Here is a 19,592-nt window from a genome sequence, read left to right on the forward strand (position 1 = left end):
CCATTTTTTTTTATTTTTTTTAATTTATTAATTTTTTTTTTTTTTTTTTGATGCCCACAAAACTGACTCACAAGGAAAGAGCCTGCTTCCCTTTTTCTACATACAAGAAGTGCACTTGCTAAAGATGGTGATGCTTGACAGACAGGTATCAGTGTACTTCAGAGGGTACCAATGAGCAGTCAAGCTAGGAACAATAGTTGTATTAGCACAGATATAACTTAGAGAGCAACAAAAAAAAAAACAACCAAACAAAAAGCCACAAAAGCATGCTCTAATGAAATTCCCATCTGTCTAATACCACTGCAGCAGGAAATCTATGGAGATTGGTCTCAGGAGCCCCTGATTTCTACTTTTCCACTCCCAGTGAAAGAAGACAGTTTTGGTATGAGTAACCAGCTCACTCCCATGAGCACTCCAGTCAGGTCAGACAGTGATGTGACAGTTCATTCTCAGCTGCAGCCATAAGAGTACCATGAAGAATAGCAAGGATAAGGCAATCATACACAATGCTCTCTTTACCAGCCTCAGTCTTCCATGACCTAGATGTGGTTTCTCTACATCTTCAAACACAAGATGGTTTCTTAACCTCACTCTTAGCCAACAAATAGATGTAAACCATAAACAATGACAGGCCAGCATGCCAGTACCTACTCAAAGAAAAACTCTACCTTGTTTGTTTAGAACAGGCTTTCTACAGCTGTTACTTGGTGTTGCCCAAATTAATTATTGACTCTGCCATACCACACTGATGCTCCTGCAGTGCAACATGCATCAAAGAAACAGGGAGTATTTGAAACTCTTTAATCAACTTGGTATGGATACCCAAACATTATGAAAAGACAGTTTTAAAAGGTGTATTATTCCACATTTTTCCAGCTTGAGTGCTAGCAGACTTTTGTGGTCAAGATTCAGAAGAAAATCCCAAGTGCACACCTAAAAAGGGCAGGAAGGCCATCCCAGAGAATTCCAGTGCAGTGCACTCACAGACACACTGACTCACAGATGGACATAAGTTCAGCGATAATAGTATGATATGTTCTTTTAAAGGTTATGCAATTTAAAGTAATTCTACAGAAGTCACCACAGAATGGATGAAGAACATGACATATTAGATTATGGCTAAAACAGCTGAAGACAGAGGGTAGGATTTTTCTCTATGGAACAGATTAAGGAAAATCTGATCATACTAGACTGCACCACTAAGCCAAGTGAATCCGTTGCTGACAGTTTCCTAGGAGAATAGTCAAGCACTGACGGTAACTGCAAAGTTTGGTTTGGGATAGACATTTTTCACACCTACTGCTTCCTGAGGAATGCTCAAAGCAAGGATTTTAAAATCAGTACTTGACAACATGGTATAAATGATGAAACGTGGGCCACATCGGATTGATATTATTTTTTCCCTCACGGTTCCTAAGTCTAATAAAGACTGTCCTGAAGAAATGTACCAATACATTTTGGTAAGTACAAAACAATCTACTATTCTTTATGGGATGCTGTCACTCTTTTTTAATGAAACCCACAGTAATTCCACCTGTACCTTGTTCATACACTTCAAGATTCACTGCAAGATTCACACGAAAACAAAAGAAAACCTGTTTTGCACTCATACCCAGTAAGTCGAAATAAGCTGCCTGAGTCAGTTTTGCAAACAGTCACAGAACAGACAGGAAGCTATTTTTATAAAGGTACTATTTACTTTGGAAATGCTTTCAGCATACTTGCCAATGGTCAGTTTTATAAAGTTACAGATGATGAGCTTTAAAAGGTATTATTTCAGTGTCACTGGATTTTGTGTGCATCTGGTATTTAAAGAGTTTTTAAATGGAGAAGAATACTGCGACTACAGCATTTAGAATCTCAGATTCTAAATAGGCTCTTCACAGAATATTTAGTCTTTGGAGTTTTGTTTATTTTGCTTTCTCACTTGGTTGGTTGCATGGGCACGTGTACATGCATCTGCTTTAAATAAAAGAGCAAACTGAGTATGATTTTATCCTGTTAGCAGCGTGCCTGAAGAAAAGTACATTAAATGACAGTTACCTCGGCACATTATATAGGGGATTACTAACCAAATGAGGAAAGTAGCTCCTTTTTCATCTCACTAGCAGGATATTACAAAAACGTTAATGTAATTCCTTCAGGCTCCTCTGACTTGATTTAGAAGTGATAACTTGCACCAGCTTTGCTGGCAGAAAAGATGCATGCTTCTTCCTGCGGAAGTGAGCAAAGAGGATGCTTCCGATCATTACTCCTTTTTAACCCTTTAACATCATTCACTTTTAAGTCTATTTCTCATTCCCATTTAAGTACAATAAATAGGATCAGTGTTCTAATGGTTTATGTCCAACAGTGTATAACCAAAGCAGCTTTCAAGAATTCACAATAAGACAAGCATATAAGAGAAACACAGATTCTGGGGGATTGATTTCATCAAAGCCTCCACTCTACTTTCGGCACATATGTGTCTACACCTGCTTTAGATGCCAGCACAGTCATTCTGGTGGCAGGAGCAGCATCTGACCTGACAGCATGGCTGAACAGGCTCCCACTATGTGCTACAGCACAAAGCTGCCCCCAGTTTCTCAGACCCCAAGTTATGGCTGTGGCCAGGTGTTTTCCAGTGAGAGAGACACAAAATCCTTCACCCAAACACTATGATGATTTCTGGCTGAAGTAGTACAGTTCCTGCTTTACTGTTGGGAGCAAACCCTGTCCTCCACACAGCAGCCTACCCACAAGGAGCTCTGCGGTGTGGTCTAACATCCACACTTGAGCTACCCAGCTCCTTCAGACTGACTATCCCTCTCACAGCAGGGATGAAGGCATATTCAGAAGTGTTTTCCAGAAGTAACAGCATCCCCCAAATACAAACATAGATGAAACCACAAACACAGCAGGCAGCCAGCACCCTGCCCATTCTCAGGCCTGGGCCGCGCAGCAGCAAGCAGCCCACAGCCACCATGGCAGACACAGAGGATTACTGCCTGGAACTCACTGCCACAAGTGAAATCAGCCTGTGTTAAAAGGAAATGAAAACCCTACACCAAGGTTCAACAGGAAAGCATGGGAAAAAAAAACTCGGAAGAGCTTCATGCCAGATATGAGGGTGCTGATGTTATTACAGTACAATTATTCCAGACAGCTTTCAGATAGCTACGTTCACAAAGCAGCTGTTCTGTTTTGAAAACAAGCCTGAGAGCACATGTTTGGCCATGGGAAGTATATCCAGTGACAGGCAGAACTCATTTTTATGTGCAAATTAGGAAACGGTTGAGTACTCAAGTTGTGAAAAACAACACTGCATAAAGAACTCGTGCAACATATTAGCAAACTCAATGACTGTTTATCAAAACATTTCACTCCTTCACTCAATCTTTTGGGCTGCCACCATCAGGGAATCAGACCCATCAATATATATTACCAGAAATAAGAGCTGTAAGCCAGTGCCTTTGTTTTCACTGATTTGTGTGGAGGTCTCAGCCAGCATTGCTGTGGCAGGACTGTGCTAAGTTGCAGTGACCTCTCTGCTCATACCTTGGCAGAGAAACACGCAAAGCGCTGCAGTTGCTCCTTGTACACCCACATGGTTCTTATTTATCATGAATGAACACTGACAGAGATTACTACATAATTTCTACCAGGGGCTGCGGGCACTAGTACAGTAGCTTTAAAGCAGCCAAAAATGAGGATATTGCTTGCAGCCACATGGGAGCTGACATTCATCTCTTGGATTCAGCTGTCATGGACTTCTCTGGAATAGGAACGTGCAGTAAGATCAAAGGATATATGTGCGTAATACTGCATTATGCCATCAAAACCTTTGCCTATCTGTAAACTTAGTGGCTTATAGTAGTAAGTGATGACCGGTTTTTGATCCATGTCCTAGTGCCTATAAAACACAGCCTTATTGCAAAATAATCCACTAAAGGCTTCCAGCAAACAAATGAACGAATTGCTATAGGCCATGGAAAAGGTCTGACAACTGAAAACCTAATAGGATTTAAAAGTAAATAAACTATATGCATACATACATACAGAGTCAATGAAAAGCTGAGCTATTACAGTCCTATCCCAGGTAGCCTTGGCAGTTATCTGTGTGACCTTAATTTAAGGCATAGTCTGAGTATTTATTAGGAAAGCAGAAGGCATATGAATGCATTCAAGCACAATAATGAAGCTATTGTCATTGTGTCTGTTATGTCTCCCACACCTCCACAGATGTGGGAGATAAACAGAAGTCAGTTTTCCATAAAAATCAGACTTGCTTGTCTTCACTCCATATTAGAACACGTTTGTCCATTAATGGAGAGATGCACTAAAATGCAACACAGCTGAAAAAGCATTTTCAGTCAGGATTCCTCCTCTGTCACAGTTCAAATACATAGTAACAAGGAATGTTTAAAAGTATGCTAACTGAGAAGTAGCTGTCAAGAGTGACACAAAACAGCCTCTGCTAGCAACTTCAGACTCCTGACTAAACTTTGGTTATTATGTATTCTTTCCACAGATTAACTGTCTGGAGGGGGAGGAAAAGTTGGTTTGGTTTTAGACTACAGTTCCCAGTTTTTCCCCAAGGCAGACAATCTACTCCATGGATGTCCAACCTTTTGGCTTGTCTGAGCCACATAGAGTGAAAAGGAATTGTCTTGGGCTGCATACAAAATAGATAATATACTTAAGGCATGTAAAAAATATTGGGGTTTTCTTGTTGTTTCCCCCCCCCCCCCCCCCCACTCCCATTAAAACATTTTTAAAAGATCAAAAAGAACATAAAACTAGCAGAATATTTGACCTTGTTTTTGGGAAACCAACGCATCTGTTCAATTCAATGGCAGATATTGCAGTTTTTGGTAAGATCTCAAGATGTCTGCCAGTGATTTTCAATGAAGTTTTACTCTTTCTGCACTTCATTCCCTAAAATGCTTGTTTGTAAACATGCATGCTGCCAAAAAGCGATTATATTATTCTCTGGCATAGAATTCTGGTAAAGAGACGTGATCAAAATTTTTAAGTTGAATACTGGACAGCAACTCTATCTATTCCACTTGGAAATTCACAGGTAGTATATTTATTTCATTGGAATTGCAAATCACCATCCCCAGCCATGACCCAGCACAGGAGCCAGATGTTCCCAGCTCCAGGTGGGTATGTCCCAGCATGTTACCAGCTCTACTTGGGAAATATGTCACTTTAATATCATTGCCCTGATACGCATGATACCACAAGCCTGACTTCCAAAACAAAAAAGAATCATAGGGCAGGTCAGCCAGCATGCAGCGAAGGTATGATCCACAACTGGAATTCTAATCTAAGTTTTTCTCACGTGCAATGATAAAATGTGAAATTTCAGAAGAATTAGGTGGTATGTAGTAATGGACTACAACTGTACAACTAACCTCTTGTGGTGCCTCTGGCAGATGAGTTATATTTTTGGAAGATACACTGGAAAATGTAAGAGACAATATATTCTAAATGAAATAAAAACATGGGAATCCAAACAACTGGCTAATATGAAGTCTTTCAGGAAATATTATTCTTAGTTGATTTTCTGCTTTTGCACCCAAAAAAGCTAAACAACATACAACAGTGAATTACCAATGAATTCCTGAGCTCTGAAAGAGCTATTAAAGCTTGTGCTGCATTTTCTTTAAGCCCACAACAGAGAAGTAAAAACTGAAATGGATCCTTGGCCTACGCGAAACTGCACACCATCACTGCTTCAATATATTCATGATAACCAATTCTCTTCCCATGCAATTTTGATGACTTCACTAATTCTTCCATATGTTTCTGATACATGTTGAGGCTCTGTAGATAGAAGGCACTGGTGGTTCCAACAGCCGTGCCTTTTCAGTGTTTATGCAGACTCACACAGTATGTTCAAAGCTCAAAGAACTGTTGTCCCCTACAAAATCTGAATACCAAAGAGTACTTCCACAATTCAGATTTCTAGAACAAGATGAGCTGCCACTTATCACAGAGTAAGAGAGCATTTGTCTTCTTGAAAAGAATATTCATATTTAATTTCTCCACCAGAGTCATGGCCTAGACTTGGAGTCTTAAATCAAACAAACATTTGAAAACCCACACACTTTGAAAAGATGACAGATGGAAACAGCAGAAACCCATTATATGCAATGTAACTATGATTATAAGTTATACCTACATACATATACTTGGTTAATGTAATCCAGCAGCAAACAAACAAGATCTTAAGTACACAATGCATATGTTTAAAGTTTATGTTTTTCGCATCTACTCAGTGTCAGTTTATAAGATGTACTTATGGTCAAAGAAAGCAGTAGGCTGGCAGAAGCCTCAGGACAAACAAAGCTGCTGGCATAAGGAGGCAAAAGATGAGAGAATACTATTTCATACTTGGAAGTTCTGTTGTTGCTTTTGGGTTTTGTTTTGTTTGTTTTTAAATCTGATCTACATATTATAGAGTGGACTTCTGTTCCACACGGAACACTTTACTGAATGCCACTACTCATCCCACAGCTTACAGCTCCCCAAAGGTGCAGGCTCATATCAAAGTCTCATTAGCTGCAGCCATGAGTACCTTGTAAGTCTGCATCCTCCAACATTTAATAGAGTGTCTGGGTTGTGGACAAGATACAATATGTCTGAAAAACCTCATGAACAATAGGAAAGTGATAAAATTTGTAATAAAAGATTAGAATTAACAGATAGCAAGTACAGTCACGGGTTGCCAAACTTGAGCTGCATGCTATTCACATATGCCTGTATATGAGGGGGATTTCTACGAGACAATGCTGCAAATTCAATTTGAGCACCAGATTTAGAAGAAGCAGATCCTTCTGCACAGTTTCTCTAAAAGTTGGTTCTGCTTTTCTGTTTTACAAACCTCTTGTTAATCAACACATTTCCGCACTTGTGTATCTCACTGAAAAACACAAAGTGCAGAACAAATATTGATGTCAACTGGAAAACAGTACCAGATTCTACTTTGCTAACTGTCAGACTTGTAACTTCACTTTAAACCAGACTGACTAAATTAAAGCTATAATTCTGCCTTTTTAATGGTACAAGCATAGTCATTGTAGAACTTGTGTCATAGGGTTAATTGTAAATTCCTAAAATCACAGAGAAACAGATATCAGTAATGGAACTCCAATACCATTCCTGGCCACGGAACAGAACTAGAAAGGGCAGGAAGTTTTCAGCAGTTCTCCCAGGAAAAAAAAAATATAGAAGGTGTAATTTCTTGGCTTACTTTTGAGCAGCTGCAAGTTTCGTTACAACTTCCTCATTAATTATAATCATTGTCCATTTAAATCTTTTACTTCTCTTTCAAAGAAACAAAGAATCTGCAGGAATGCACTAAAATAAGCAGAATGTACTCTGAATTTCCTTGTAATATAGAAAATATACTAGATTAGTTCTTGCTAACACAAAGCCCCTGAACAGGAACTTAAATTTTACTTCTCTTTCCCCCCACCCCCCCTACTAAATGAATGAAAATCGATTTTTTCTACGACTTCAGAACTTACCATTCAATAGTCCAATTGCTGTTAAACATCATCCATAATTCAAAACCATTTATAAAGAGGCAAGGAGTGTGGAACAGTGCATTTCAGATTGTGAAGTATGGTACAAAAATACTAAAGGTTCTTCATACAAGTAAATTCTCTCCCTTTAATTTGCAGTCCAAAAGGATGTGAACAGCCATTTTACTTCTTATACACCCTAACCCCATCAAGAAGTTCACTGTGCTGCAGTTTGATGCTTGTCCTATACTAAGCAGTTCTGATCTTACCTCTAAACAGTGTGTGAAAAATCTACATGGAAACCATCGATTGTTGAATGTAGTCAGCTCTAATAATAATGAACTACCACTCATAGACCATCTCTGTTACATGTGTACACACTTTCAGATAAAGGCCAGCAGTTATTCACAATATTAATTCAGAACCATTTTTAGAAACCATTTGCAAGTTGCTTGGCTCAGGTTTTTGGGTTTTTTTTTTCTTAATATTTATTTTTAATTTCATAGTACCACAGAGACAGTCAACACAGGCTCATTAGGGCCTGTGTGTGCACTCATCAATCACTACAGTGCTGGCCATTCTCAGGCTCGTGCTCCTTCCAGTGCAAGATTTCCTGAGCAAAACCAGGCACAAGCAGCAGCATTCACAAGTTTTTTCTACCATCTGCAGTAGAATTGGGTGAGAATCTGTTTATTGAATTGGTTACTCTGTAGTAAAGTACAGATAAGAGGTACTCCTTAGTTGCCAGACATGAACGTTTATACATGACATCACTGTAATGCACGAAGCAAACTAGCCAGGGAGAGCTTCCCAGATCCTGGTGAGTGGGAGAGGGTCCAGTTACAGCCATTTACTAGTGCACAGATGACAGCTCAGCTTCAGAGGTCTCCAAGCATGGGGCCATGGCAGTAGCCCGGCCATGGGTGCTTGCAACCATTAAATAGCTCAGCCATTCACTGCCACAGGGCTGTAGGCTGCGACCAGGACAGCTAACCCCAGCTGCCTGAGCAAGACAGTTTACTCAGCTTCTGCCTTTTAGTAGCCTTGCCCTTGCTGTCCCTCATAAATGAGTGTCTAGAGAAGAGCATGCTGCTGTTTAAGCAGTTATTCAGCATATCCAGCTGTTTAAACAGGCAGTCACATACAGCACCAGACGTCATTAAATCCTGCTTTCAGGCAGCTAATCAAGCCATCAGTGGAACTTGGCTATTAAGATTTGCAATAAAGATTTTTCCTTCAAGTAATCTTTGTTTAACAATCAAGAAGCTAAACTGGAGCTGTCTGAAGGAGACATAACTGTCCCCATCTTGTCAGCAGGGGCCACCACCCTACAGCTCTGCATACCTCCCTGCTTCCAGGCAATGGTTGTGCAACACAGCTCCAGATCTCCACAGACCAGCTTCGACTGTTCTAGTAAATGGACAGAAATGAAGGCCAACAAACCTTGGGAGGAGAAAAAACACACTTGTCCAAGAGCCCTTTTTCTGCATAAAGGGCAGGCTGCAACTCCACACTTGGCGAGAAGGGAAGTGCCTACTCAAAGCAAACCTGTCCTTCAGCCCACAGAGGAGCACTAACGACCCATGCTGCTTCTGACACTAAACCTAGAGACATGTAAGGTATGTTGTATATTTCAGTGTACTTTTTAAAACAAAGAACAGCTGAACTAGCAACTACAGTTACTAGGTTAGTGGACTTGGTTCTAATCTCATGTTAATTGTGTGTGCAGTTGTTTCACAGTGATATAAAACATAATTAGTCAACTGCTTATGAAGACAGTCCAAATAAAGTTTTGGGTTTTTTTAACCTTTAGTTTTCTAGTTAACAAGGATTTTTAATACAACAATTGTGTAACTTGCAGTTATATTTTAAGAATTAGTACTACCATCAAAAAGAAATAAATCTATTTTCTATATCCCAGTGTCTCTTTCCAAGAAAATCCACAGTGACCAATAGTTACAACTTTTACCAGGAAAAGACTTAGAATACTTTTCAAAGGGCAGCCTGTAAGAGCCGGTGGGACAACCACCACCACCACGGGGCTTTCTTCAGAGTTGCCCTGTAAATTTGAATGTTTCAAGCTAACACAGAATTCTACTATGTAACTTTGGATTATGAAGGAAACAGATATGTAATTACTTTGTTCTTCATTACAAACACATTTATGCATTTTGAAGAAATTAAAAAGTAATCCACAGCATCTCTAAACCATATTTGAGTAGAAACAGATTGAAATTATTTAACATGCTAACTATATAATTTGCCAGTAATAGGTAAATGATCAGGACATACACCTAAGTGTCTGGAGTCACATTTGCAAGCGCTTCATCAAAATATCAATTAAAATACTTCCACATACCCGGACTCTGAGAACATCAAGAAAACGTCACTTTCCTGATCATCAAAACAAAGATATACCCTGTTTCTTTAATGGACTGCTTATTCTTCCCCATCTACTGCAAATTTTAACAGGAATTCCAGCTGCTTGAAATAAATAATTTGAGTGTGAACCAGAGATTTTACATACTTACTCTATTCATGCACAATATAAACCTTACTTTGAAAAGTTAATGAATTCTAAGGAAATACTCCAGAAGCCGCTCTGTTGCAGAACCAGAAGTCTGAACACCACAGCAGCATCAGACTGTGCTTGCAAGCACGTATTCCTCAACGATTAAGCGTCACTTCTCCTATAGAGCTACAACATTCCTACACATACAGACACATTCCTGTCAAGTTGTGCTTTCTGTTGGAGTGGACTACACTCTGTGTAGAAATTACACGGGAGTAAAGCTTCTTCACTTTCCAAGTTGCTCTCCTTGTAACTGGTCCCTCAAGAACTATAAAAACAGACATGACAAATGAAAACAAAAACACCCTTATTGTCATCCTACCTACCATCCCCGTCAAGGGAATTCACTGGAGCAGAGTGTCAACTAATTTAAATTTTAAACAGATTAGTGGCTTTACACAAATGGAACGATGTTCCTTTTGATCTTGCAGCTTAATAATGGTAATTCAACAGACAAAACAAAATGCTTCCCTGTGAAGAGGGAGTCGATTCTCCTTAAGTAAGCAATAATGATGGAAAGAAAAGAAAAAACAAGCCAGGAATCTGGACACAAACCATGACTGTCCAGTATATGCAATCAGTGCAAAGAAACCTTTCAGAAATCATGTTAGTTCCTTACAGGAATACGTTCCATGCAAAGCCATCCCGTCTCAGACAGCAATTGAGAGTATCAAATACAGATAAGAACTGTCACAGCTGTTTTAATTACAAATGCATTTCTGGTCCAATTTTTTTTTATGACCTTGCCAAATGCACTGCCTATCGCAGGGAAAAGCATCATCACATCCACTACTGTGGCTTACCTTCACCACATAAGGAAAGAAAAAACCTGGCCAAAAAGCTCCTACTTGTTTTCCCTCTAAATTGTACAGCCTCTCAACTTCAAGAGAGCAGACTGAGTTCTTCATAGTACCATTTCCAAGGGGAAAACAGGCTGAGCCTTCCAGTTCTCTCAGTAAGTACACAGGGGTGGTTATATGATCAAAATCCCTTGCTCCTTTACTGCACTGCCTCAGTGAAAGGCTTACAGTCACTGTCACCACAGTGTCCATTTTGGCTGAGCCAAAAGAAGTCACTAGCATTCACAACAGCACCTACTGCACCTTCAAGCCACATCCAATACCCATCAGTGCCTGCAGCACTTGCGGTCAGCAGGGAAGGCTCACTTAGGCGGAGCACAGCCGGCAGCTTGGCCACGGGTACTGCTGCAGATCCAGGACACATCCTGGCCACGTCGGCTCTGGAAATTACCTCCACTCCCTGTTACAAGCCCTGACCTCCACCCACTCTACATGTTTTAGGAGCACTCCGACAGCAGCAATGCAGCAGGCCTGCTCAATGCCGTCACAACCCATGGTGGCTACGTGGCCATACAGCCAAGCAGCCAAGCCCACAGCCACTGAGGAATGGACTCTGAGAAGGCAGGGTAGTTTCCTGTGCAGAGAACTGATTGATAAAACATTCTCATGGGAACACTGAAAATAGCAACAAATATCTTTTCCTGCACTGCATTACATGACAAGCAACTGGTACTCAGTAACAACAACACAACAGGAATAAGTTAGTATTCTAACACCAAAACTTTTGCATCTTTACTCCACAGAAGTTTAAGCCCACGTAGGTGTAAGGATTTCTACAAAGGAAGGCACTCGATGCTCTATCCCTCACCAAGCAACACAACACAGACTGGAGGAAAACATTTAAGGGTTAAAACTGGCACAAAATCAAATAACACGGCAGGCAGCGCTGGGGTCAAGAAGCTACTCAAGGAGCAGCCTGCACTCAGCAGTTAGCTACATTCCAAAACAGTCTACTACTGTTTAAATTAAGAAGAATAGGGTTTTATTTTTTGACCACCTATATAAAATAGAACAGGGCTTTCCAGTGTTGCAATTTGTATAGCATCACTTTTATCACTTATCTAGATACAGCAGCCTACTTCTGGTTTGCTGTATCAGTGCTGCATCTACCACTGAACTATGCACTCTCTACGTCTCATGCCTTTGAACACCAACAGGATTTAAAACCAAGAGTCATTACCAGGCCAACCATTACTTTATATCAGCACAAGATCTCACGCCTAGATCAAGCAGCTTAAAAAAATACATTATTTGTGTAGATATTTTAGAGGAGGAAAATAAAGATGTGGTTGATTGCAGCAACCAGCTGCCACGGGGGCATCCTCACAGCCCCACTGCCACAGACACAGGACCTTTGAGTCTTACCCAAAACACACCCCAGGAGAACACAACTCCACAGCCATGGGACTGCGATGCTCACACTGCCCAGAGCACCAGCAAGAGCCACATGCAACCCGCAGGTAACTCTGCGGAGTGACTGAAAGCAGTAAAAGGAAAAAGCTGGGAGCAGCAAACAGCACAGCGAGCAGCCTGGGGTTTGTCAACACCAACTTTTCTTACACTGGTTATCAGCTATCCAAACTCAGAGCTTGCTGGAGTAAACTCATGTCTCAGAAAAACAAGCTGCCTTCAATGTACCAAAGCAAAAATCAAGCTATGTAATAAAAATAACTTTATTACACACTTAAGTAAACAAGCCAGGAAATAAAACTTTGATTTCATGCAATAATAGTTCAGAAGGATGGAATAGCTTTCTATTTCCAAAACAGAAATCAAAAATACAGATGCTAAAGTAGTACTGGATAAGAAATCGGTTTTGGCATATAGATCGACACACATGTTTGGACACCTCTCAGAGGGAATTTCTTGCATGCATTCTTTTATTTTACATGCTGAAGATACAGTTGCGTTCTACCTTCCTACAGACGTGACTACAGAACACAAGGAACAGAAAGCTGGCGGCCTCCGAGGGCCAGCAAAAGGCACGGCAGCCTCCAGCTCACTTTTCTCACGAAGTGGGAAACTTTAACCACGAGCTGTTGAAGTTCAGGCAAGGAGCGAATGACACCGTGCTTTTCCCTGCCGTGGAAAATCCCCTCGCCCATCAGCACTTTTATAGGGGAGCAGGGAAGAGAAAGAGGGGGGGGAAGGGAGAAAGTCAGAGGCGCTCCCTTCCCACTAGGGAATCTATTTTTACTTTTTTCCGAAGTTGAATCCTGCGTCTACCGCCGCATGACTCACCCCAGCGATTTAAAACGCTTTCAGCTCCTCCAGGCGACAACCTGGGGAGCACCGGGGGCCGCACCCCTTCCCCGGGACTGCGAGCGGCAAGGAAAAACACGAGGAGACGGAAGAATAGAAGAAACACAGAAATAACCGGGGAGAAGCGGCAGCTCCCACACGCGCACCGCGAACCAGCGCGGTTCCCTCCCGTCGGGCGCATCCCAGCCGGGAAGCACAATGGAGCCGGCGGCACATTCCGGCAGCGCATCCCCGCCGCGCTCCGCACCTCCCACCGCCCAGCACCTCACCTGCGGGGCCGGGCCCGGGGCTCCGCTCCGCCGCCGCCGGCAGAGCCAAGGCCAGCAGCAGCGGCAGGAGGAGCCGCGGGGGCCGGGCGCCGTTCCACGCCATCTTCCCCCTCCGCACCGCCGCCGCCGCTCCCCGCGCCGCCAGCCCCGAGGGCGGGGATGGGAGAAAGGGGAAAAACGCCGCCAGGAGCAGCCGGTGCCGCGCCCGGGATACCGCTCCTCCTCCGCGGCGGGCAGAGCGTAGGGCGCTGCCGCCCGCCCCAGGCTTTATACGGCGGTGGGAGGACCCGGGCGGCGAGGGCGCCCGGCGGCGCAACAGGAGCCGCTCGTGGCCTCCGCGCCCGGGCGCACACCGCCGCCGCGGGAGGGGCGGGGACGCCAAGCTCCGCCCTCGGGAGCCGCAGGAGCGCAACGCTGCGCGGAAAGGACGCGCCCCAGCCCGGCGATAGAGCGTGTCCGAAGGAGTTACTGCGACAAAAGCCATCCGGGACGATGGTGACAGCACTGCGCGCCTGCTCTGCTTGGGAACGGCATCGCTGCGAGCACCCCAGCACAAGGAGCGTCCTCATTTCCATATCCAAACGCCAAACAAAACCAACAAAATTCATTTTTCATGGGTACCGTTATTTTCAGCCAGCACCGTGGTGGGAATGAAGGAGATGCACTGAGGTCCGCTATTCCCGCACTTTTCTTTCTGCTGCAATACAAGGTGTATTAAAAATTATAATAACATAAGCGCTAATAAATCACATATAATCCTAAAAGCAGATGGTGGTCTGTTGAAATCAGTGAGGGTTTATGCCTTGGAAATATTACTGGAGGACCAAGGGCATCATCCAAACAACAACAAAAAAAAAGTCGTGCTGAAAGAAGGATTCATGTATTTCAGATCCACCTATATAGTAGTCAAGTTGACACCTCATTTTTTATCTTAAATGCTTCTATGGGCCTACCAGATGTGATTTTTGGATCCACAGAGTGAAAAATAAGGGTGAAAGAAAGGAAAACTTGACTGTGGCATCCTTTGGTTTGGAATCCCAAGCAGAAATCAGGCCCAGCATTACGTGCCCAAATGCTTGCATAGCTAATTGGGAGAATTGCATCAGGAAATACGTGGCAGGGAAAGAGAGCACAGGAGAAGTTCATCCTTGGGTCCCAGCAGTTCTGAGGACAGAGAAAGCCCACGCAGGAGAAACAGGGAAATGTGGAAAATGAAGGAACCTGTCAGTGAAGCTGCAGTTGAAAGTTACAGGATTAAAAATAAAAGCCCCTTTGCTTCTTGGGCAATTACTCATGGCCGACTTTCTCCTGCCACCTCCATCAGGCTCACAGAGACTCATCAGAGAACAAGCACCATCTGAGTACAGACAATGAGCACTGCTCAGTTCACATCCCTGTGTGGCCGCTCGCCCTCCAAGGAGCAGCGCTGCTCCACAGTATGAGTGCTGCACTGGCTGTGAATAATGCCATGATCTGGGCACACTGCAAGCAGTTCTTCATTCATTTCAAGAATCAAGTTATGATGTTAGATAAGAAACTGGAGGAAGATGGAAAAAAAAAAAAAAACAACAAACAACACAGTTACAACTATAGTCTTAAGGTAGAAAACAGGTAAGAAACTTTTAGAAAGCATTCCTAACAGATCAGATCTCATTTCAGGTCTGGTTAACACGTACTTAGAGATGTCAAGAACATGTAATTACAAGGCTGACAAATAAGAAACCACGGGGAAGGGATTAAATCATGGTAGATATGTAGAATATCATCAACCATGAAAGAAAGGACAGATTTCTTCAATAAAGCCAGAGTGGAAAAAGAAAGACTGTTGGGCATCGTTTCAGAATAGCATGGAGCTGAGGTCATGGCTCCCACGGACAGGAAGCAGGAAAGCTCAGCCCTGAGGATTGAGGGTAAAACCATCAGCTGAGCGTCACGTCCACACAGTGCTCCAGGGAACTACAGCCCAACCCTGGCAGCAGCACAGCTTCAGTAGACACCAGTACACAGGTCGTGGAACGACACCCTGATGTGAACACCAGTGGTATGCAAAAGAGGAGGAGGTATCAGAGAAATCCCAGGAAGCCTTTTGTTACTAAATGTTCACATAGACAGTAGTAGAAAAGAATGAAAACTATTAATGAAGGAAGGATGTAAATATGCAATAATTAAAGTAAAGGAGGAAGCTGGCAATGATACATTTCTAATGTATGACAAAAAAATGGGTGGAGAGAACTGCAATAGAAAAAAATACATGTACATGCCCAGAATTTGACTAAAGACTTCTACTTTTTCTTGTCATTTTCCTTGGTCTCTTTTAAACTAATTTTATTTTAGAATTTTCTTAGAAAATTCAAGCTTTGTCCCCAGGAGAACACAGAGCTGAAAGGAGTGCATGCAAAGCAATAGATGTGGTGAAGCCATCTCCTATCCCCAGAGGCCTTGCTCTGCCTGACGGAAAGGAAAATGCTTGTGAAATGCCAGCACTGAGCGCGGCAGGCTGCAGAATGCCCAGGAGCTCTGTCTGGCCCTGCCTCTACAGACACAGGGTCAGAAGGGCTGCTTTTGTCCAGAAATGCTGACTTCAAGACCTGAGCTGGCAGCTGGAGGTTAGTGCTGTTACAGCATTCTCAAATCTCTGAAGTAGGAACTTGGCCTCAAATTAAGACTTCTAAGGAATAATGTAGGCAGTGTCTTCTGTACCATGCAAGTATGCATGTTGTGCTACAGAGGTTAACCGCAGAAACAACGTGTACAAGTATCCCAGGACATAGTCTTACACTGTCATCATTTGCACCTTTGATTTCTGAACTTATCAAACCTTCATTAAGAATAAAACGTTGGGGACCTCTGCAGGAGACAACAGCTCCCAGAGCTGTTAGGAATCCTCACTCCTTCAGTGCCTTTTTCCTCAGATGTCCAGATATTCCTTTCTATCCCCATCTCCTCCCATCTGTTTCCTAACTGCATGAAATCATCACAGGGCTGGCAACTTCCATCTTGCCTAAACCACCAACAATGTTATGTTTCAACATATGGACAAGTATTGCAACGTGGAATGGAAACAGATGTAGTTCATTGCATTGCAAGCCCATCATTTCAGCTAGAAGAAATCAGGTTCCATGACAGGAAGCTGCCTTCTGAACTATAAAAGTTGTAGTTATGCTTTATAAAGATGAAACTGCAGCAAAGGAGGAAGGATCTTACTTAGCCCATGTAAATCAGCAGCAGAGGTTTGATGCTTCAGATGTGTTTAATCAGCAGTCATCTGGGTAGTGCAGTTAACAAGGAGGAAAAGAGAAAGGCATAGGAAATCAGTGATGAAGGTGGCAAAGCCTTAGCAGTATTTACAAAGGAACAGCAGCTCTCTTTTAATATTCACCCTTTGTTCATTACATCCATCCCATGAAATGAATAAAGTTGTTACATACTGCAAACTGAGACAAAGAAGAAAGGGAGGATGAGGATGGGATGAGGAGGGATGAGGATGAGGATGGAGATGGGATGATTTCTCCATCTCCAGCATTTCAGGCAGAAGCATCAACATTCCCTGAAGAAGTGACTGCAAGGCCATTCTCTCCAAAGAAGTTCTCCAGCCCTCATGCACTCAGGCATGGTTCATCTTCCACAACGATTTTTGCAGACAAGCTGTAAAACCTAACGCATAAAACAAGCCAGGCAGACCAGAGATTACTTACAACTTCTTCTAAGAGACCTTTTTCATATCTTCCAGCTACTTTGTATTATACTCTAAGAAAAACAGAAAACCACAGAATGTGCTCCTGCTGGGTTTTGCCTGTCCTTGAACTCATCTCACTCTGCACGTCTAAGAGTCCAAACCTCCTTCATTCAGGAGCCCCACCAGAAGCAAACCTTCTGATCAGATGCTGCAATGAGGCAGCATTAAGCTCCCCTCCCTAATATTACAACATTACTGATGATTATTAGGTACCAATAAAAGGGGAAAAAATAAACAAATACAAGATTAGTCTCTGGAAAACTATGGGACAGAAGGAATTGTCAGCAATTCCTTCACTGGCAGCAATACTCCACAAATAAAAAGAAACATTTTGCATGTAAGGTGTTATTAGTTTCATATCATAAATACTTGATAACCTGAGTGTTTCCCTTTGACTTTAGCTTAGTAATTCATGCCTATTTTCCCAAATAAATGATTCACCTTTTTGAATGATAAATTCAATGGATCAGTATTTTACATGAATTAAAGATAGTATATGAAAATAGCGGGGATTCATTGTAGAATAGTACTAAAAAAATAATATTCCAAAGTAAAATTTGAAAAGTCTCTTTTCACTTATAGCAAATCACGTTTCACAGGTATATTTCATTGAAATGACTGCATCTGCTTTCACTCAACCACAAGCCTATGAAATACTAGAACTATGCTAGAATGAAACAAACAGAAATACATGGGTGTTGCTGCTTTTTTTAAAAAATACATCAATATGAGCTTAAAAGCCCATCTGGCAATAATATAGCATTTAAACATGCATCACATTGCCTGACCCAGTATATGCATGTGATTCCTTAACAAGGACCTATAAGTAGTTCAACCCTAATAAGAAATCTTCCATAGCCATTTTATTTTTAAAGAATCAGACTAAGTGTTACTGAAATTCTACTCTCGCTGTCTGAAAATAGTTTCTTTTTGGTTGCCTCCCTTTAATTTATCCTCATTTCCAATAAGAACTGAGCTGCCACCCCAGTCTTGTTATTATGGATGTGATCCAGTCAGTGGCTGAGAGGCCCCACACTGCTCAGAGCCACTCATTTCAGGGGATGTCTAGCACCTTGCACTGCTGAGCATGGCGTGAATCACTTGGGCTATATTCATCATGTCTCTCCCAAACCATCCAATCAGAAATTTCTTTGTTGCATTCACTCGCTCATAATCATAGCCATAAACAACCCAAATGAGCAAAAGATTAATAGTGCTAGCAAACATTTCCAGGGTATAATCAGCTGTCGACCCATAATTACTCAAAAGATCGAATGAGTGGCTTTGAAATTACAAGGAGAGTTACATTCCTTTGCTGAGACTGAGCAGCAAGACATGAGTGCCCATGAAAACCCGTGCTATGATTTCTGTCTGCGGTCCATCCTCCGGTATTTATGACATGCTTGCTTCAGCCTTGAGGCCCAGTCCTGCACTACTGAAGTCAGTGTGCACCATAAGAGAAAAATATCCCGCTGACCGGGCCTTAAGCCAGACCTTCTGCACTGAGGGAGGTCTTAGGCATCTGGCCTGAGGCCAGGTCTGATCCCCGTTTTTTTGCTTTCATTGCACTAATTTGTACATGATTAATGTAGGCACAAAAAGCCGTAAATCAAGCCCTGCAGAGTGCATCTTGTAAACCCTGCTGACCAGGGTTGATCTTGTAAAAACTTAATTCCCATCACCCCATAAACTGTAAGACGCTTTGCAGGACTTCAAATGAGCAGTGCTGAAATGGACAGTTAATCATAATGAGTAATTTAAAGGCTTGCATTTGTTAAAATTTAGGGATGCAGAAAATAATATAATGGAAAAGGAACTGACATTCAAGAGAACAGGCTTAAAGCAAAGAATTTTTAAACATTTACTGTGGGATGAATAGGAACTGGTAGAAAAATGCACTTATGAAATTGTCTGAAACTGGGAGTCTATGTGAGCATTTGTGTCTCTGTCAACAAACCATCGTAATGTAAAAAATGTTCCTCTGAAGTAAGTCTGTGGTATTAAACAGACTGAAGAGAGTCCCATGTGTTCAGCCAATAGAGGAGGGTAGGTCAGTATGTGTTTTCCAAGAGTTACCCTAAAACTCTCTTTTCTTTTGAGTTTTCAGAACCCCGGTCCAGTCTCCTAGAGTGGCAATTTGGGAAAACCGCTGGAGCAGGGAAGCTTGTCCCACAAGTATTCCCCTAAGGGTAGACATCAGATTTCATATTCTCTGTTACCAGAATGGGTTTTGGTCTGATTTTCTTTTCCTGACCCTGCCCTCTGCGAGTTTTATGGCTGTTCTGCCTGTCCACAGTGATCTCATTCTCTCCATCTGTCTTATTTAAGGTAAATAGAAACTGCTGTCTGACAAAACCTAGTTTTGACAGGTAGGTCTTT

The 19,592-nt window shown here is 42.2% G+C and overlaps 1 protein-coding gene across 2 annotated transcripts in view; it reads right to left on the reverse strand.

Annotated features, from left to right (window-relative positions):
* PLOD2 (procollagen-lysine,2-oxoglutarate 5-dioxygenase 2) overlaps positions 1 to 13,612 on the reverse strand; it is a 46,795-nt gene extending 33,183 nt beyond the window's left edge. For both annotated transcript variants that reach the window (XM_015871497.3, XM_015871496.3), the window contains exon 1: positions 13,478 to 13,612. In XM_015871497.3, coding sequence (XP_015726983.3) covers positions 13,478 to 13,580 — 103 coding nt within the window. In that variant the 5' untranslated portion in view covers positions 13,581 to 13,612. The remainder of the gene's footprint in view (positions 1 to 13,477) is intronic.
* Positions 13,613 to 19,592: the final 5,980 nt, after the last annotated feature.

Source organism: Coturnix japonica, chromosome 12 (assembly GCF_054131305.1).
Source record: "Coturnix japonica strain WE chromosome 12, WE-NBRP24, whole genome shotgun sequence".
NCBI lineage: Eukaryota > Metazoa > Chordata > Aves > Galliformes > Phasianidae > Coturnix > Coturnix japonica.